At 43.1% G+C, this 20,656-nt stretch overlaps 1 protein-coding gene across 3 annotated transcripts in view; it reads right to left on the bottom strand.

Moving 5' to 3' along the window:
• The window catches only part of Fgf13 (fibroblast growth factor 13), a 498,918-nt gene extending 478,584 nt beyond the window's left edge, over positions 1–20,334 (bottom strand). Inside the window, exons 1-2 of one of the 3 annotated variants that reach the window (XM_005404571.2) lie at positions 20,216–20,334; positions 19,360–19,578 (exon numbers count right to left, since the gene is read on the bottom strand). In XM_005404571.2, the coding sequence (XP_005404628.1) occupies positions 19,360–19,408 (49 nt within the window). In that variant the 5' untranslated portion in view covers positions 19,409–19,578; positions 20,216–20,334. The remainder of the gene's footprint in view (positions 1–19,359; positions 19,579–20,215) is intronic. The other 2 variants (XM_013504503.1, XM_005404573.2) reach the window with 2 other exon arrangements.
• Positions 20,335–20,656: the final 322 nt, after the last annotated feature.

The following is a 20,656-nucleotide window of genomic DNA, read 5'->3' as shown; positions in this document are numbered from 1 at the left end:
CAATCTCACTAGTTAGAGGTTCGTGTTCCTTCGTATTGCTGTGCATAATAAAAATTACTTTTTAAAACCATTATATAATACTGGCTTTCTGTGCTCCTATACAGATGACTCTTCTCCTCCAGTGCAATGATTCCAAATCGCTGTGTCTTTCCAGTGTTGGCATGAAAATCTTGGCTTCAAAAATAGAAGCACCAATCCCTGTACATTTCTCTTTTACTAGGCTTTGCTTCTTTATAAGTTATTGTTTTGACTTTTGCATTCAGTGATTCTGAAACAAGAGCAAACTCTGCTCCATGAGAGTGAGCAGGGTGGCGTCCCTCTCGCAGGGTGAGCAGAGGCAGTTACTGGACAGAGGTGACCCACTGTGCACATGGGGACTGTGTTTCCACTGCAGTGAAGTGTGTGAGAAAGTCAGGACATAACGTCTCTGAAGGGCTTTCGGGGGTTCCCACTCTCTGCCTTATCCCTTGCTCACAGTAACAACCACCTGCAATTCTTGAGGGAAAAGTCTGTTGTAAACGCTAACTGCTTAAAAGTGATTATCTTTTTAAAACATCACCCCTAAACCCTAAGAGAGGATCTGCAATTATCATTCACACTTTACAGATGGAAATACTGATATAAATCACATAAGTAACTTCTTGCTGCAGTAAAGACAATAGAAAAGTAAGGGAGACAACCTGACCTTTTAAGACTCAGTCCAACATGGAGGACCATGATGTTCCTTCACTCTAAGGTTTAATGTCCACTTCTGATTGGTTTCATCCTCATTTGAAAGTACACTCCCAGCAGTAAGCTGCGGATGAAAGGTGCTAGTCTGCACCTGACCAGGAAATGTACCTGTTGCATCATGTGCCTGTGTAATAGTAGTCCATTCATTTGATCCATATTTATTAAGGATACACTATGAAACTCAACAGTAAGAATCATTATGAATCCCTCCTGAAAATGAGTCTGCAATCCTAGTGGGAAAATGTAAAAGATTAAATGAGATATATAGAGAAAATATGATAGTGCCCAAAAACGTGAAGGTCATGATTCTTGACTCTTCTCTCATCATTAATTACATGAGATATCCACCCAGCATTCATGTTATTACTGGCAGTGAGCCCAACTCTTGAGCTCTTCAAGGAGCTCAACCCTTGAAAAGTGCTTTCAAATCTTTAGACATCATCCATCTTCTTTCTCATCCTACTGAGTCTCAAGCTTAATCCGGACTACTGCATCAGCTTCTCACTGCTTTCCCAGCCAGGCAAAGCCTTTGCACACATCCACCAAGACATCTTCAATCTTCCCAGTTAGATATTTTGAAATATATATGAACTAGAGCCTGATTCAATCACTTCATAATGTGTATATACAATTTTTAATTATCAGTTCCCTGGTTTCCTGGGGGTTTTTGGGCATGGAGATACATCCCCGACCTTCTTATTTTGAGGCAGGATCTGGGTGAGTCAACAAGTTGCCCAGACTGGGATCCAACTTGCAGTCCCCTTGCCTCTGCCCCTCAGAATTCTGGGACTACAGGCAGGTGACACTGTGCCCAGCCAAAAATAAAAATTAAATGTATATCAAATGACTTGGCTTTCCATCAGGAAACTCCTTAGAGGCTTCTCAAACCTTTCAACACAAAATTCAAAGTCCTGCCAATGACAGACAAAGGCCTTGATCCACAGCGGCCCTGAGGCAGCTGGAAACCTACCTCTCCACTCCCACCTCAGGTCTCTCCAGCCATAAAGCTGAGCGTGCCTTTACATGGGCAGCTCCTCTTCCTTCCTTCTCTCCTTTCCTCTCACTTTATCTTCAGAAGTGCTCTGCCCTCTACTTGAAACTTCTTTCCTGTCTTCTTTGCCAAGCCAACTCCCAACTCCTTCCCATCTCAGCTGACCCTTTCCTCAGAGAGGTCTCCCTCACCCTTCAGGGCAGAGTTAACAGCCATGCTCCAGGCTTGCCTGCTTCGTGAGAGTTCCCCCTAACAGCCCTGGTCATATCCCTCAGCCCTACCCACCATTTCCTTGTCTGTCTTCCCTACTGGATCGTGCGCCCCTCCAGGGCAGTAATCATCTATAGGTTGATCACCATTTTCCAACACCTAGAATCAAGCCTGACACAGCTTGCACCTAATACATGTTTACTGAACAAATGTCATGAATGGAACTATCTGGAAAAGTCTGTGTAGCACCACCTAGGCAAATATTGAAGAGGGCATTGCTTGTCATGCAAGTATTGAGATCAAAGCCAAAATGCAACACAAGTGATTAACTGGAAGCCAGAAATGAGCTGTGCTCTTCCTGATTACACTCTGAGCTGTCAAGAACAGTATTATCTGTTCAATATCAATGGTCTTTTTAACTTAATAAAAGTTCATGACCCAGTAATACTACCTGCATACCTATGTGCTTTCGTATGAATAATTGGTTACGATGCTTTTGGGACTGGTTGTGTCTTATAGCTAAACAATCCATGTTCCAAATATCTAGGAGGTTATTCTTCACACCTATCACCAGTGCAAAAATCACAGATGCAGACACATACATGGAGTTCTGACCATGGAGACTACAACTGGCAGTACCTCCCCCAGGCCTCTCATCTTCCCAGCCAAAAAAAGTAGCTTCTACTTAAAATCTAATAAGTTCTATTCATTTCAAAAACAAGGTTTTACTCACAATCAGCATTCAGACCAATGCATTAAGTTATCATTGCGGCTGTCTCTTCCTGTATTTCCTCCTATCAGGGAACTTCCTTGTTAATGCATGGAAAATGGCAGCTTTATATTCCTGTTTAAAAATCCGAATCAATCACTGCCACTAAAGTGAAAGTCACACAATTCAGCCTATGAAAGGACTGTCCGAGGAAGTGAGGTGACTCACTCCTCTAGGAATACAGACTGAACTTCTTTCAGTTCTTTAAGTAAGCCATGTTGTTGCTCATCTCCCAGCCTTTTGATGTACTATTTCCACCATCCAGGATACTCTTCTTCCTCCTCATCAACTGACAAGCTCCTACTCATTCTTCCGGTGTCAGATTAATGATCCTATTACTATCAGCACAAGACTACGTCATCTCCTTCAGCAGTTTTCCTGGAGCTTCACTAACCTTCTCTCCTCCCCAGACAAGATGCTGCTTCCTTGTCTATTTCCCCCATCACTGGTGCATGAGCAAGGACTCTCTTTCTTACCAGTGCCCAGCAGAGTCTGCCATCCGGTTGATGCTCTTTGAATGAATGGAGTGGAGATTCTCAGGCATGTGCCTCTAAGGTCTTATCTATCACCTGAAAATAAATGTATCAGGTTTTCTGTCCACCAATGGGCAAGAGAATATACTCAGCACTGTCAGGACCTTTATTAGAAACCAGAATCCACTTCCGGAGTTTTCTATTTATAGAAGCTTATAAAGATGCTGAAATAGGATGAGAAGAGGCAGGAGGCATGATCAACAAGGCTTAGGTGCCAATACATGCAGTGGGAAATATGTGCCCTAAAGCAAAGACAGCGCACACAGCACTAGCTGCACAAACCAAAGCCACATAAAATATGTACACATGTCACCTTCTGAGGTGGCTGCAAGAAGAGAGAATGCATAGTGAATATATAAGAGAGGCCTGCCCAAATGAAAAGGAAAATCCAGACTTGCATATTTCCTGTCCTTATTGCCAAGTATTCAATGAATGCTTCTCCCGCTCACTAAAAAGGGTTAAGAAAAAAATCTGAGTTGTTATACACTTAGACCTAATCTGTGCTCCTGAACATAAGCCATGTGTCACATGTGAAAGAAGCAGATAAAAACAAATAATAATGTTAAATTGTTCTGAGACTAAGTAAGAAGTTAATTTTTTTTCCAAATGACAGAATAGGTCAAATTTCTATTAAAATACGAACTTAGGCATTTCATTGACTTTACAGGACAGGCTTTTCCCTGGATATTGGGAAGCTAGAGATGTCCCTGAATATGGTGATTTTATAGTGCAGTGAGAGAAATATACAAAGCAAAAGAGAAATGGAAGCGGATAGCCAAAGGCACAGAAAAACATGGTCTACATCAGAGGAAGGCATGGAGAGTGATGGAGAAGACAACAAAAAAAAACCTGTACAAAAATAAATAAATAGTAAGTAGGCCTAAGAGGACTGAGCAAAGCACTATTCTCTCTTCTTACATTCTCAGACTTGTAAGTCATTTGTTCTGGCACTCAATACTCCAAATCCTTGATGGTTTGAATTCTTCATTCATTTAATTCATGCTATTTTAATAATTTGAGACTAAAGAAGAAAGAACCTATCAAATGTGTTAAAACACCTTTCTCCATCAATTAAAAAATACCCCCATTCACATGCATAGCAGGAGTAGTCACAAAGGCCAAAAGGTGGAAGCTACGCAAGTACACATCAATAAGTGAACAGAAAAACAAAATGTGGCGTATACGTAGAGTGGAATATTATTCAGCCCTAAAAAACATGGAAATTCTGACATATGCTGTAGCATAGATGAACCTTAAGGACATTATATTAGGTTAAATAAGCCAGTCACAAAAAAAAAGTACTGTGTGGTTGCACTTACACGAAGTATCTCAATTACACTCATAGAAATGAAAAGTAGAATAATGATTGCCAGGGACTGAGGGAACAAGCAAATGGGAAGTTGCTGTTTAACAGTTCTAGATTTCTTATTGACAAGATTAGAAAGTTCTGAGGATTGGTTACATAACAATGTGAATATACTGAATGCTACCAAAATGTACACTTAAAATTAAGGTGGTAAATTTTGTTACATGTACTTTACCATAATTAAAATAATTTTTTAAAATGTTTGTTAACTTTTTTTATTTTCAGATAAGTTCTTGCTAAGTCCCTAAATTGCCCAGGCTGGCCTTGAACTTGTGATCCTCCTGCCTCAGCCTCCTAGCATCTTAGGATCTCTGGTATGAGCCACTGTGTCCAGCTAAAATACAATTTGAGAGAAATGTCATGCCGCAGTGGCACTCAGTGTATTTGTACTGTCATAAAGTTCTACTTCAGGAAAATGTGGTTGTGGTACCCAAAGACATCAAATGTGTATCTTACATGGAAACAGTGTACTACATCTAATGACAATTTTCTCACCTAACAAGAGAAAATAGCAATGCTTCGGTTCTTTTAGTCACAGGTAAGAAGTAAGGTATGAGAATGGTTGAGCATATTCTTAAAGTCTGTTCTTTTGTGGGGGAAAACAATACAAGCAGCCTTATTTAGGTCACAGCAGTTACTGTAAACATCCCAAGGAAAGTGTATTAATAACAGCCACCCACAACGGCCCTGGTTTCAACCATGGAATGTCATGGAGTCAGGGCAAGTTTGGGGGAGAATTCTCCCGGATCTTAGAAATTAGAATATTAACGACGTTTTAGATTTTAATTTGAATTTAGAAATAACAAACAGAGCCATTGTGTTCAATAAGGAATTTCGACTAGGTGATGTCTAAAAGACTTCTGTCTATAAATCGTAACAATTGATTGAAAACAACATAAAATCAGAAAAGCATCCTAAATATTTATGCCAATCCTTGATTTCACTATTGGTATCAGAGGCCACCTGCCTGAATCTGTCGGTGTGTCAGTGTGGAAACAGAGCTAGGCTCCTGCTATTATTGCCTTTATAGGACCTTGCAGGAAGAGTGCACTGCCTCTGATTCTTCTTTCCTGATTAGGAAGATTGGGCCAAATGATCACTAAGGTCCCTTCCAGCCATTATAATGGAGGATGAAGACCTGGGCAGACGCTGATGGTGACTGCAGAACAGTGTAAATGCACTTAAAGCCACAGAACTGTCAATTTAGAATAATACTTTTCCTGGTGTATGTTTTACCCCTATAGAAAAGTTAAAAGTAACTAAAACTTTAAAAAAGGACCTTGGAAGTACAAACGGATACTATAAACAACAGCTTATAATTACAAATGCAAGAAACTCAAATACTTCCACAAGAAGCCACTGGGCTTGGCTTTTATTTCTTTATTTTTAATCAAGTAGTCCTAGAACCCTAAGGATATGTTCAGGTACACGAGAGATGATGTCATTAAAAGAAAACACTTTTCACCAAACAATAACTCTTTTGGTATTATAACTTTTTGCTCCTTCTCCATTTGAGTACATTTTGTGTACATAAGACTTCCATAAACCTGGAATAAAAATACAGTAACAACAGCAAAAGGGTTTCCATAAACTGGTCTTCACTTTCATCCAATATGGTCAGGAGACTGGTTTCCACGACAAAATGTTGCTCTCAGCAGAGCCACTACTCCCTTTTCTCCCAGCCATGTAAACTAAGCAACTCCACTCAAGCTCTGAGGCTGGGAAACAAGTTTATTATCTTGCACTGGGCTTTTCAAATCCTAGGGAGATGCCTCTGCACTGAAATCAATACCAGATTTTTCAAGCTATTCAGTTTTGTCACTTGTCTGGAGACAATGGCCTCAGAAAAGAAGATGAACTGTCTTACTTCCCTTTCCTCCCTTTTTTGTGCATGCTGCCCTTTAAAGGTATGCTCTTTATGTCATAAATTCAAAGGTTGCTTTTATGTCCAGTGAGGTAAAGGGAGGAAACTGGGTATTTTTTAAATGGTGAAATCTGTCAAAGTTCCAGAGGCTCTTGTGATACAAATCAGGTCATCCTATAGGGCCTGAACCCCCAATTCTACAAGGGAGATAAAAACCATTTATAACTCAAAGTAACTAGCAGTAATAGGTCAATGCACTTGATTGGTCATGAACTAATTACAGCAGACAATGGCTGATGCCTAGAGGAGAAAAGAGGCAGGTGCACAAACGCCCGGCCCAGTCCTTGCTCTCCTGCCCCCATCTCTCACCCTTTGCCAGATACAGGCAGGAAAGTGATCCAAGGTGATAAATTTCCTTGACTGCCGCACCTCACCTGGCTCCGGAGTCACAGAAGGATATTTTGGAAGAAGTCTCACTCCCATCCCTGTATCTCAGTTAAGATCTATTGAAGTTCAAACAGCTAGAAGCTTTGAAATATCTAGACATCGACCTCTACCACTGTAACAGCTGTGCTGGGCATCCCAGCTCTGAGTAGCATCCTCAGAGCTGCCTCCCAGCCCTGCCCTCTCCAGGAGGGTACAGCTTTTGAAATTCTCTTGCATCTCCATGTTCTCAGACAAGCAACAGGAATAAGTAGGTGAGATTAACAATAAGGGAGAAAAGAGGCTTCTAAACAGCTAATTCGTGAGGAATCAGAGAACCCAACACACACAAGTGACAACATCCAGCTTTGACTTCAGGTCTCCACCTCAAGAAACATGGTTGGAATCACTGGCCCCTTCCCCTTGAGTATCTGCTGAAAGCTGTGGACCACTGCTCATGAGAAAAATGCATGTTTGCACATAATTCCTCACCGGGGGAATTATCCTACAATTGTCTAGCACAGTATTTCCCCAACTTGCCTGATGATAAGAATCAAGCAGGCCTGGCAAGCGCAAGTTCGTGAGTTCGGTTCCCGGCACCGGAGAAAAACCAAAAAAAAAAAAAAAAAAAAGAATCAAGCAGGCCCCTGTGTACAGTTCAAATTACCAGGCTTTGTTTTTAAAGTTCATATTCACAGGTCAGTGGGAGGGGTTGTTTTGTTTTTAAATTGACTGTACAGGATATTTTTACCTTCAGGCAAGCTTGAAAACCACTGCTCAAGGGCACCTGGTAACTAACCCAGTTGTACTTTAGTTCTACTTGAGGAGCTTTAGAAAAAAATTGGACTTCCTTAGCCCTCCCTTGAGGTAAAGGATAGATGTGGTGGAAGAGATGCTGATGTCCAAACAGGTTCAGGAACCACAACTTTTAGTGGTTCCTAGATCCCTGATTAACAATCTGCATCTGACTCCATCCCAGTTACGTCCTCAGTGGCCTGGTCTGGCCCTGGCCCCAGGGGCTATGATAAGCACTGGAGTTACTCACTGCTGGACACACTGCCAACACGGAGAACAGCGCTTCATGGACTGAACTGTGGTTTCCAGAAGTAAATTTGAAGAATATGAGATTCATGAAGACAAGGAGTAGTTATGTGTTCTCACTGCTATATTCTCAGTGTCTAGAGAATCATCTGGCACATAGAATGTTCAATATATATTAACTGAGTAAATCAATGGGTGAATTAATTAATATATGAATTAGTATGATTGAAACTCCCTAAATTGGAGTTTATCAGACAGAAGTTCAAATCTGTAGATCTGGCTGTATTTCCAATAAGCCCTCTAACAAGAATCCTCTAACTTGAAAAATCAATATGAAAATCACTACTATTTGGTAATATCAATATCATCAATGACCAAATTCTAGGTAGCAGTTTTCTTTGATGTTTTTCATATATAATCCCATTCAGTCCTTAAAATACTCATATGATAGAAATATTTCCATTTTAGAGTAACTGAGACTTAGAAAGGTTATTTATCCAAGATCACTCAGCAAATAAATACAAGAAATTAGATATGAACTTAGGTCCCTAAAATCTATGTGTTAACCTTACACCCATTTTTACAAGGAAGAAGGTCCATTGCAAAGTGGCAATTATATCCCAAACTAAATTAGCAATATTTGCTTTTTTGTTTTTGGGTTTGGTTTTTTTTTTTGTTTGTTTGTTTGTTTTTTGGTACTGGCAATCAAACTCTGGACCTCACACTTGCCAAGCAGGGGCTTGTGCCGCTGAGCTATACCCCCAGCCCTAACAATATTTAATCCAGCCAGATTGTCACAGACATTGTAAGTGCTTTGGGTATAGAATTTCATAGTATTTATAATGAAATCTAGGAAAGATTTGGATCATTGTGATTCAAAAACACATTTAATGAGCACCTGTTTTATGAAAATGTCTCTCATGGAGATTACAATCTAATCAGGTAGAAAAGATATAAGTGAATGAAAAATTAGCCAAGAGATATCCCCAAAGTTGTCCACGGATGACCCAGACTTCATCCATGGTTGACCTGGAGTTCAAGTGCAAGGAACGCAGAGTTCCTCTTGGATGGCAGAAGAAAGCCTTCTTGGAGGAAGTAGGCTAAGACTGGAATTGAAAAGTTGTAAAATATAGAAATAGTAAGGGCAATACAGATTGAGGGATGCAGGGAGCTAGAGCAGAAAAGTCAGTTTGAAGCCACTCAATAAGCAATGTTTTATTTATATCATTTTAATAGATCATGAATAAAATTATACAGTATATGTCCACTGTAAAGAAAATATGAATAAAAACTCATCTCTAAGCTAACCACCAAAGATTCCTTTTAGTGTATGCATATGTGTGTGTATATACATAAAATATCAAATATAGATATAAAAATGTATACACACACACACACACACACACACACACACATATGTGCTTGGGCTAGAATCCAGGGCCTTGAAGCATGCTAGGCAACCACTCTACCATTAAGCTACATCTTTGGTCCTTGGTATATTCTTAAGGGATTTATTTTAAGCATATCTGTATTTATTTAGACATATGCATAGTTGTCTACATGCATTTAATTCTGAATATACAAAAATATATATGCATAAATGTAGCCTATATATGCATATAGTCATATATGTATTTTTATAAAATACTAATAATAGCATGTGTGAGGTCCAGTGAGAAGGATCTCAAGGAGGTGCAGAAAAACCTTTCACATCTACAGGCACAAAATCACCCTCTGTGCTTTGTCATACACAAATCCTCCCCCAACACACACACAAAGGTGATGGCACAAATTAATCACATAGAATGACATCCTAACGTATTCTTGAGAAAAAAGGTAGATTTGTAGTATTATCTGGGTGAGTACACACACACACACACACACACACACACACACACACAGAAAGATAATTATCTGTGTTTACTTGTGTACTATGACATGCAGGGAAAAAAGACCAAAAGGAAAATCTTAAAAAGTTAATCTGGGAGCGAAACCTTTAGTGATATTTTCTTCTTCATGCTTTTATGATGTTCCAAACTGACCCCAGTAAACATGCATTACTCTGTAATCTCAAAAAGCAATGCAATGAAACATAACCAGCATAAAAGCCCACAAGTAAATTCAAAGCAGCCGTGAGTGTTCCGCTCAAGATGCATCCCCTGTGGTTTTGGCACAACTAAAACTGAATTAGCATTAACCAGAAGACAGGGAAAGCAAAGCTCTCTCGTTGGCCAAGCCAGGACTTCAAGGTTCTGATTGGAGTCTTGGTCTTTTGTGTCTGGCTTTGAGGCTCCCGTGAGGGAGGGGGTCAGGTGTTCAGAGCAGGGACTGGGAGGGGGCACCCCAGCCACCTCCACACTGCTCTGGCAGCCACCATTTTAAGGCTTAACAATGCCTCCCACCAGCTGCACCGTGCCAGCAGGTTAGACCCAGAGGATGCAGGCTGCACCTGCCCCAGACGCCCGGACTCCGCCCCCCCTCCGGCCCGCGCAAGGAACCACCACAGCACCAGCCGGAGACTCCTTTATGCGGTGTCTTCACAAGATCCAGCCGTGCCCTGAGCTCCCAGGGAAAGTGGGCAAAGTCCTCAGCTGCCCACCGCAGCCGCCGCCACCGACGCCCAGAAGGAGCTTTGTCCTGCAGGGCGCTGCGCAGCTCCTTTCCAACTTTCACCTTCAGTGACACAACTTTTACGTGTTTCTTTTTTAGGCAGCTACTGCATCATGAGGTTAATGAGCACACTGAGGGTTGTAATAAACCCGCCTGCCAGATACATGGCTACTAAGAGGCACTGGTTGACCAGATCATTCACAGGGACCATCTGGTTCCCAGATAGTTAGAAAACAAATGCTCCCTGGAATTAGAGCATCTGAGGAGCGCCCTGCCCTGTTTGCAGGAGAACGGCTCACATTGTTCCCAGAGCTCCGAAAACCACACACAAATCCAGGAGCTCTTGGAAGCCTTAATGTTCAATAAACCCCCCCAAGGAAAGAGGCAAGTGCACACGGAGAGAATCAAAGGCAAAGTAAGCAGGTCAATTCTCAATACTTTTAAAGTTATGGTTGAAAGACAATTCTGAAAATATCTATGGGCATATTCAAGAACTGCACCTAGCCTGCCTTCTTTAGGTTGTTTACTTCTACTTTTAACAGCAAAATAAATATTTTAAGAACTTGAGCTGTTTACTAACCGTCAGTTACAGAGCAGCAGAAATGTTACCTACAGTATTTGAAGGGATTTTAGAGAACCGGGTTTCATGTTTGTTATTAAACTTACCTATAACCATGCAATAGATCTGTCATTGTTAATTACTGCTGTTAAACATAGGTTCCTGCAGCACAGAGAAACCCTACATGATTCCCAACTTTGAGAACTATAATTAATATATGCTCTTTCAAAGCGTGTCTGTTAACACGATATATTTTTGGAAATATTATCTAACTGAAGGCAGCATAAATAGTATAAAAAATAAAGCTTGCACTTTTTATTTTTTCATTTAAAATGAGTTATATAATAAGTAGTGAAAAGCTCCTTCTGTGGAACTACACTTTCAGGAGGTGGGGGAGATTTCTTTCATTGCAGTGGATATAGCAAACTGTCAAGGGAGAAAATCCAAAAATGTGAATCCTCCAATTAGCCCAGCACATCCGAAGGAACCCCATTAAGATAATAAAAACTACTAACATCTGTTGACAAGTAAAGGAGGAAGAGAAAAAAGGAGAGAGTGAGAGAGAGGGAGGGAGAAGCGAGTACAGTTGAGAAGGGAAGTGAAACATATGATTCTGACTTGAGACAGACTGAAAGCATATGCTATGTTATGAAAAATAAAATAAAATAAACAAGTGAAGTTTTACCGAACAATGAATTGAGAGGAAGTATAATCTTGAGAACACAGGTAAAATAAGCTCCCAGATAGTTCTGGAAGAAATTACCACATCTTCAAGCTAGCAAAGCTTAAATCTTGAGGGGCACAGGGGATAATACCCTATACCAAGGGCTCAAAGGAATGGCCAAGTGAGGTGAAATTCCCATTAGTGAGCACTAAGTTAAAATGCCCAAGGGCAAATGGCAAGGAAAGGGCACCTTTAATGGAGGAATGGTTTTCTTTCCTCCCCGAATCCTAAGACCTAGCCCGGTGACTCATACAGAAGGCACTTAAGAAGTGTTCAGAGATTTGTTCAGCTACACGAAGATCACAGCCCAAGAGAAAGCATGCGTATACAGCCACACTCTTCCTAATTACCTCCATATTGGCAAATAGAAAGAGTATGATCTTGTTCAAACTTGGGTTTGAAAAGAATCACCTGTATTGTCTAGGGACACAGTGTGATAGAAGGGTTAGGAAGTGAATTTGTAGTCAATCAAACCTGGCTCAAATCTCCATCCCACTATCTTGCTAGCTGAGTGATTTCAGGATGGCCAACACCTTTGAGACTCAATTTTTCATCTGTCAAATGTATCTTTCTTCCATTATTTGTTATAAAGATTTCATGGCAAACCTCTGGCATATAGTTGGTGCTCAGAAAATGCTATTATTTTTATGACCTCAAGCAGAATTGCTTCACCAATGTCTCCAGGTGTTAGAAAGTCAGCCACTAATGATTAATTCGCTTGGGTTAAAGTGCTGCCTCTGGTTATTCTTTGTTACAATATAAATATCTATCTGATGCAAGCCTTTCTCCACTACACTGTTGTCCTATATGACAACAGACAGGAAGTGAGTATAGCAAAGGACAAAAGACTTTTAATATATGTATGGAATGTGCACTCAACAGTCATTTACTGATTACGACACCAAGCACTCTGGTAACAATTTGCAATCCACAAACTATACAGTCTCCCTGGGCTCCATGTACAGTGTACAAATAGCTACTTCCTTTGGCTGTCATGAGGATTAAATGAGATATATGAAAAATAATTTATGTCTAATAAGTAGTAAGTACTCAGTAATTTAGCCACTGTAATAATGATAGCAGTTTAAATTATGAAATTATGAATAAAACATACCACTGCCTAAAAGAATCCTTTGCCTTTCCTAAGTAATTCAACATCTCTTATAGCCTAACTAGGTACAAAACTCTGTTAAATGCACTAGTGTGGGACAAGAACTGCATTCTGTTTGAAACCATAGGTCAAGACAAGACAAAGATTACCAGCCAAGGAGGGAAGCATGCTGAAAGGAAAGGTGCATAGCTTTTGGAAACCAAAGAGGACATACTGCATGATTGTATTTATATGAAATTCAATAGCACGCAAAAGAAATATGTGATAATAGAAATGACTAGAAAGGGGCACAAGAGAACTTTCGAGGATGACAACATTCTACATCTTGACACTGGTACTAATTACATGAGTGTAAACATTTGTCAGAATTCATCACAATGCATACTTCAGAGCTATGCATATTTCTGCAGGTAAATTTTAATTGCAAAAAAGTAAATAGAGGCCATACTATTTTTAATTAACTATTTTCTAATTGGGCCTCTGACCAGTCTACACTTCACTGGAAGATTTTTTTTCCTCTCAGGACTTACTAATAGGATCTAGAAAGAAAGACAGATAATCACAATTGGGAATTTCTTTGGGCCAAATAGTAACTTCCTAGAGACAAAAGTTGATGTTTCTGCCAGCAGGCTAAGCAAGTGACCCAATTTAAGATGGCCCTTTTATCTCCCTAGAATGGCAACCAAAGCTGTATAGCAACAGAGGTCAAAAATAGTGCTAGATTTAAAGGAATAAGCAAAAACAACTACTACCCTCTGCCCTTTGCCTGTGGACAAGGCCATCAGCCAGTGACACTAAAACCATTTCCACTTGGAAATTAATGCTGAAAGTAATTTCAAAGGGCAGAGGCAAGAGTAGGGCATAAGAACTGCTTTACATTAATCTTAACATATTAGGCTTAATGTTTCCTATAACTGAGATCTCTTAATAAAATGGTATGTATTTTGATCAGGCCCCAAGAATCAAGAATTTTCAAACTCCCCATTGTCAAAACTAATGCCCTGGAAAGCGCTGACTTAGAGAAAAAAAAATGATCATCCAATTCAAAGAGAAATTGGGTCAGAGGGCTGAGATGGTGGTAGCAGTGACTGTTATATATTATTGCCTTTCTTTATGGAAATCTACATGCCTAAGAATGTTTCACTACCATGATGTGACATTTAACAAAGTCATAGAATGCCATGGAAAAAATGTCAGAAATAAGACGCAATGGAATTTGTTGAACTTGTATATCAGACAACCTACATTTCAGGTTGATGAAGACTCAAGTGAACTACCTGACAATGTGCCTGAAATCTACTCCCCAACCTTCACTGATAAACCTGGTGGTTAGGATGTGTCTTCTGGATGAGGAAATCTAAATAAGGGACTATAGATAATGAGTTAATGCAGATGTTTATACACGGTACTAGTTGTTAAACCCTATTATGTGCCTAATCTTCATATTTCAATAGTAAAGTTAAGCCTGGTATGGTTATAAATATATAGGATTCCTTCCACCATCATACTTTCAATGTGATTTTCTTCAGCCTTGAGTTGTGTAATCTTGGCAATTATTTTCCATTCTTTTCAAATTTCTCAACTCCAAAAATGTAAGCCGTAATGAAGCAGACACTGGAAAGCCTTTTTATTGGATATATGTGAAGAGCTACGACACATTCCAGTTATTCTGTGCTGAATGTAATTCCCAGAATGAGGAGTTGATTTGAACATAAAACAGAAAAGCTGCAAAGAGACCTGCAATGCTAACAGTTTCATCTCCCTACTCACCAAACCCTGATTTCAGTTCTCTCCTAGTCATACCACTGAGTTCAAGGCCACAATACATCTACCTCCCTGCCTGGGACATGAACCTCAACTAACTCCTAAAGCTCACTTTCTGTTTCTCACTCAGGCCCCAAACCAACATCCACTCTCATTCCAACTTCCTCCACATTGCCATCTCTAAGATGCAGCCTAATTTCTTTTGACACTTTCCCACTGGCTTGACCCCCCTCACTGGTGGTACATGCATGACTGCCCCATCGTGCAGCTTGTGTGGTACAAATATGGGTCTTTCTACTAATAAAATTAATAAAAAGCCCCATCACAAACATATTAATGACTGTACTCCAATGAAACCTAAAGGAAGCAGTACTAAGCACAGAAGGGTTTTTAATCTTTATCCCATGCTTCAACTTCTTCCCCCCTTGTAGTTTCAGCCTCTGTTAATAAAGAGGCTCAATGCATCCAGAAATAATAATGACAAAGATCTAGGGACACTGTGCACTCATCTCCTTCCCGAGAATAGAGTAATGTTTTCTGACTAATGACCTTCCAGGCCATACCCCCAGCCCAAGGCTGTGATTACTACCTTTAACATAGAACAGGAAAAGTGGTTTAGGACCCCTATCCATAAAATCCCTGGACCATGATGACAAAATAAGAAAATCAGTCCCTATGTGAGTACTAGGTTATGATTGTTACTTTTTAATAAGAGATTACCAATGTCAAGATTTCTCTGCAACAAAATACCTCTAAATACCTGGTCTGCCCAGTCTGAGGTTGACAAAGACACTTGATGAAATCTATTGTCGTAAACTGCCAAGAACAAGATGATCTTTGGACATGGCATTCAGGACTCAAACCTTGATATGCCAGCTGCCTGACCATAATGCCCTGTCCTTGGGTAACACAGAGAGGCTACTAGAGGAGGCCAGGAAATGAAAAGAAAATGAGCTGTCGACATAAGTGCATGCAGTCACCACAACCCATTACAGCAACAGCTGTGAGAGTGGCTGGATTCTCAGAGTATGCAAGGAATTGTATCCCATCCTCCAGCGGCTAGCACGAGCCTAGCTATGACGCAAGCACTGCCTCATCGAGGCAGCCCTCAGCCCACATGGCCTTGACATTTGCCTGGATGAGGTGGCTCTGAGGTTAGGCACAAAAAAAAGTATTGCCGAAGAAACATGTCCAACTTCAAACATGTAGGTACAAGCCAAATGACAGACTGGAAATCAAGAACTGGCTAGACTTTTCCAAGATCTGGAAAAGATATGGTTTTATCCTGTAGCAAACTAACAACTTTTCTAATGCTTCCCTGACACACACATACACACACACACACACACACACACAAACAGTTGCAGTAAACCAGTTACAGCCCTAAGTGAGTACTTTTCCAACAGAGGACTGCTGAAAAGATCTTATGTGACAAGGTAGAAAAGAGTGAGTCAAAGCTAAGTGACTATCTGCTTGAACAAACAATTGTTATCCTTTCTTCTTCCCTAAAATAGAAACAGAACCTCTGGTTCAAGAGTTATGTGACTTAAACTATATATATATATATACATCTGACAATTTTCAAGTTTATGCAATGCATAAATTAATTCACAAAAGCTGACTGACTGTGTTAGAGGCCTTTCTAATAGTTTCAAATAGAATCAGAATCCCTGCTTTCCTTCCAAAGAGAACAGTCTATCTGATCTGGTTTGAAAAGGTTATAAAAAGATCATCGTCCCTCACTAATCTTCACCTCAATGAACTGAAGAAAATGTCAACAATCAGCAATTCATATGTTCGAAAAGTCCTTTATCTTTTACTGGGAGAAAATAAACTTACTGATTACCTACTACTACCTGTGCTTTAGAAACTGAAATCCTGATAGTCTGTGATAATATTCTATGAAGTGATGACTGCATGTGGGCTTGAACCCTAAGTAACAGGGTTGTTGGCTGAATTCAGATGAGCAGTAGATTCCAAAACAGATTATGTAATTTAATCAAACTTATGAAATTATTTGATTCATTCATTTGTCACACCATTGTTTAAAATGTAATGGGTACTACTTCACAGTAGTAAATACTTGATTCTATATCCCTGTTACAAAAACTATACTATTAAGTACCTTAGGTTAAAAAAAATCCTTAAATATGATCTATATATAGGAAGTTTATAAATAACCAAACTTCTTCATGAATATGGTCAATGTAAAGAAAGTGATTAGTAGAACTGGTATCTCTTAACTCTACATAAAAAGTAGTCTTCAAATTTAGTCGACATTTCCCAAGCTTGAAAGTAGAAAACAGTAATAATTATTATCCATTCACTATTTTCAAAATGCTCTAAATTCAACAACTGATGCAGGCAGAAATAGCAATCTCGCTCTTAACAACTATAAGATCCCTATTTCCTCAGGAAAGTAAACTCCTTAAAAGTTGCCTCATGAAACTGAATTATTCTAATTACAACCACAGTTCCAAGTGCTAACTACACAATTCCTACAGAGAGGTATTGGTTTCAAATGTGCCAAGTCAATGTAAAAAAGTGTCATGACATACGCCTAGTCAAAATTTTCATTACTGAGTTACAGAAACCTGTCCTAGTGTTTCCAGACTTGTTAATCCATTCTGGACAACTGCAAATTGTATTCCTAAAACAGTAAATCATTTTCCGTGAATGAATCTGGCCTCAGGATACCTCAAATGTAGTCTGAAGTAAAACCTTAGATAACCACCTGATGGAAATCAGGAACTGAAGTTTCAGAAACAAACTTGAAACACTCTCAAGTTCAGAAGGGGAAGGACTTGCTTAGATCAATCAGGTGCTACACTCTTCCACTGCATTCCTGTCTCTGGGCCCTAGTGGAACACAAAACCTCTTAACAGGGGCTCAGCGGTACAGCCCTTGCCTAATAGCTTGAGGTCCTGGGTTCCATTCCCAGCACGGCAAAACAAAATATCAACAAACAAATAAAACCTCTTAACACCCTGAAGTCATTTGCCTTTGTCACAGGAAGGTGTATTTGAAACTCTCCACAATCAGGAAACATATCTCAGCAGTTCTGCTTTTCAAAGTTATTGCTTCAATTGTGCTCCTAAAACAACCAGCACGTCTGAGTGGTTTAGAGGGCACTGAACTGTGGCCTGGAGCCAAGCCTGGACAGCACTAACCCTTAGGACATGGGCTGTAACCTTCCACAGACTTCCAGAGCCTTTCCTCAGCCCCTTTGCCTAGTTAGAAGAGAGAGGGCTCCATTTAGAAACAAGGATAAAGGCCCCAGAGTTGAAGACTTTGACAACTTTCGGCGGGGGAGGGTTGGCGCTGCCCTAGAATCTCCACGGAGAAAGAAAGCTCTGAGAGATAGGGAGAGGCCAGAAGCTGCAGATGAGAAAAATGAATGGGGAAAGGAGTAAGAACTTAGAGGGGGCCCAGGATTTAGGAAGCATGAGGGCTCTAGTGAAGGAAAGCTGGGGCACTCCCACCCCAGCTGCAAACCCACTTCTGCAACATTGACTCTGCCTGGCTCGCGGTGCACAGGGGGCCCTCGGCCAGTGCAACCCACCCCACCGTCTGCTCTGTGTCCATTCAGGACACCTGCACCTAAGGCACCTGCCTGCTCTTTCACAAGCCTTCTTTGCCTCTCTCTCACCCCGTTCTCCAAGGCTGCAGTCTCCTGTTCACATTCCAGAGTTAAACTGGCCCTTGCAAGACAGCGGCTAGCTAGGACTGGCGGGCGGGTGTGTGGGGGAGTGCTCCTTCCTTTGCCTGAGTTCAGAAGCTGGAGCCCCGCTCAGCTGCGCCTCCACAACTCGCCAGTGGGAGGTCCCAGGCCGAGAGGCAAGCTCGTGGGGGCCCCGCAGCCTGTCGCCCTGGGTCAGGTGGTGCAACCCCAAGAAGCTGAGGAAGGCGACTGACCCCTGCGCAGGCCCACTCCCACTGGGCACTAGTGACAGGGGGACAACAGCCTTTGTTCTCTCAGGGCTTGACGAGGCTGCGCTGCTGAGGCGCAGCGCAGGCAGCGCCTGGGCACCCTGACTGCTCACTTTTGCACGCGGTGTGTGGAAGGGTGGAAGCTCCAGGCTTTCCCGGGGGAGTGGGATGAATGGGGAGTTGGGGAGTAGGGGCGTGAGAGGGAAAGGAGTGTGGGGGAGGGGTTCTGCGTCTAGGCCAGGCTCTTTGTTTGCATTGGGGGTGGGGAGAAGGGGTTGAAGGTGGGTTCCAGCTTGGGTTCTGAGAGTGGGGCAGATTCCTGAGTATGTCACCATGTTGCACTCTCGCTGCACGCTTATGCACACTCGAGCACAGGCACACACATGTATTCGCACTGACAGGCGGACGGCGGGTAGCCGGCAGAGCGGTTCCTGGCGCTCCGGCTGCTGCAGCTTCGTCTGCCCGCAGCGCCACCACCGTGCGTCCAGAGGTGTAGTGGAGGAGGCTGGAGGCACTCGAGGGGCAACAATCCTTCGAGGCAGGAAGGAAAGTGGTGCAAACCCAGACTCCCCCAGCGGCCCCTGACCCTCCCCTTTCTTGCCTGGGGTCGCAGAGGTCCTGGGCAGCTTAGGCTCCGGGGGGAGGCGGGGAGGCACCGGAGGGCGGCGCACACGCAAGGGGACGAGGGAAACCGAGCGAAGGGAAGCAGGCGGACTCGGCGGGCGGGCTTACCCTTGGAAGCATCTTTCTCCTCTTTGGGCTTGGTCACCTTTCCACTCATAGATCCCAGCTTGCTTGACAAGGTTCGCCCAGGAGACGGAAGTCCTCGCCGAGAGGGCTGGACTTGGGAGAGTGCTTAGGGCGGCAAGTCGCGATGGCGAGGTCTCCTTGGTGTGGCTCGGGGCGGAATCCGCTTTTCCCCACCGCTGCCGCCGCCGCCGCCGCTGCCTGCTAGAGAGTGGGGAGGAAAGGAGAGGGGTGAAGGAGGAGCCGCTGCCGCCGCCACCGCCGCCGCAAGCCCGAGCGGCCGGCCGCGGGAGGAGCCGCTCGCTGCGCTCAAGAAGTGAAGAGACAAAGCGGTGCGGCGCTGCCTCCGCGCCTGCCGCTCCTGCCAGCCCGCGGAGAGCCGCGCTCAGAGCCCTCGGGGCGCCCGAGAGGCGCGGCTGGGACTCCCCGGCTTCGCCGCCGGCCTCCCCGGGCTCCGCGCGGGCCGCGCCGGGAGTTGCCTGGGTGGGCTGCCGCGCGCTGGCGGGCTGCTCTCCCCGCCTCTCCCAATCTGCTGCGGGCTGCCAACTCAATCAAAATAAACCCCAAGGAAGGTTTAAAAAAAAATCAAAACAAAGACGAAAATATTCACTTAAAAATAACGAGCCTTCCCGAAAGGGAAATGTTTGAACATGTGATGAGCAACGTGTGAGCCTGTTACACCGCAGAGCCGCGCAGCTTCCCGCCCGCGGGCAATGGGAAGGGGAAGGGGAGGGTCGCCTCTTTCTTTAGCTGTTTAATCCATTTGCGGGTTCTTATTATTTTGCCAAAAAGGGAGCCCGAGTTGCGCGCGAGGGAAAGAGCAGGAACGGGTGACCCTTACCTGCTCTCTCTCCCCACACCCACGCCCCCTCGGAGCTCGCCGGCTCCCTCGCTCGCGCTCTCCGTCCAAAGAACTCTCGGGTCCCGGGGAGCCGCGCGAGTCAGCTCCGCGGCGCCTTCTATATAAACCACAAGGTGTGGGCAGGCGGGGGGCGGGGGGCGGGGGCCGGCGAGGGCGGGGCCCCACAAAGCCGCCTGCCGGCTGTAGTAAAAGGAGAGCTCGGCAGGGGCGCGCCGACGTCAGCCGCCGGTTGGCAAAAGCTTGGCGAGCCCAGCGGACAGCGCGCGAGCCTGTCAACCGGTCGGGCCTGGCCGGCGGGCGACGCGGCAGCGGGATAGTTATAAGGGCTGCGGACATCAAAGCCCCGCACTCCGGTCCGCCTGCTACTCCCTGTGCTCCCAGCACTGCTTCCCGGCTGCCCTACGCGGGTCCGCGGTGATC

Source organism: Chinchilla lanigera, unplaced genomic scaffold, assembly GCF_000276665.1.
Source record: "Chinchilla lanigera isolate Chin_1 unplaced genomic scaffold, ChiLan1.0 scaffold00088, whole genome shotgun sequence".
Taxonomy (NCBI): Eukaryota; Metazoa; Chordata; class Mammalia; order Rodentia; family Chinchillidae; genus Chinchilla; species Chinchilla lanigera.
The sequence above is the reverse complement of the archived record's forward strand: the minus strand, read 5'-3'. Positions and strand labels throughout refer to the sequence as shown.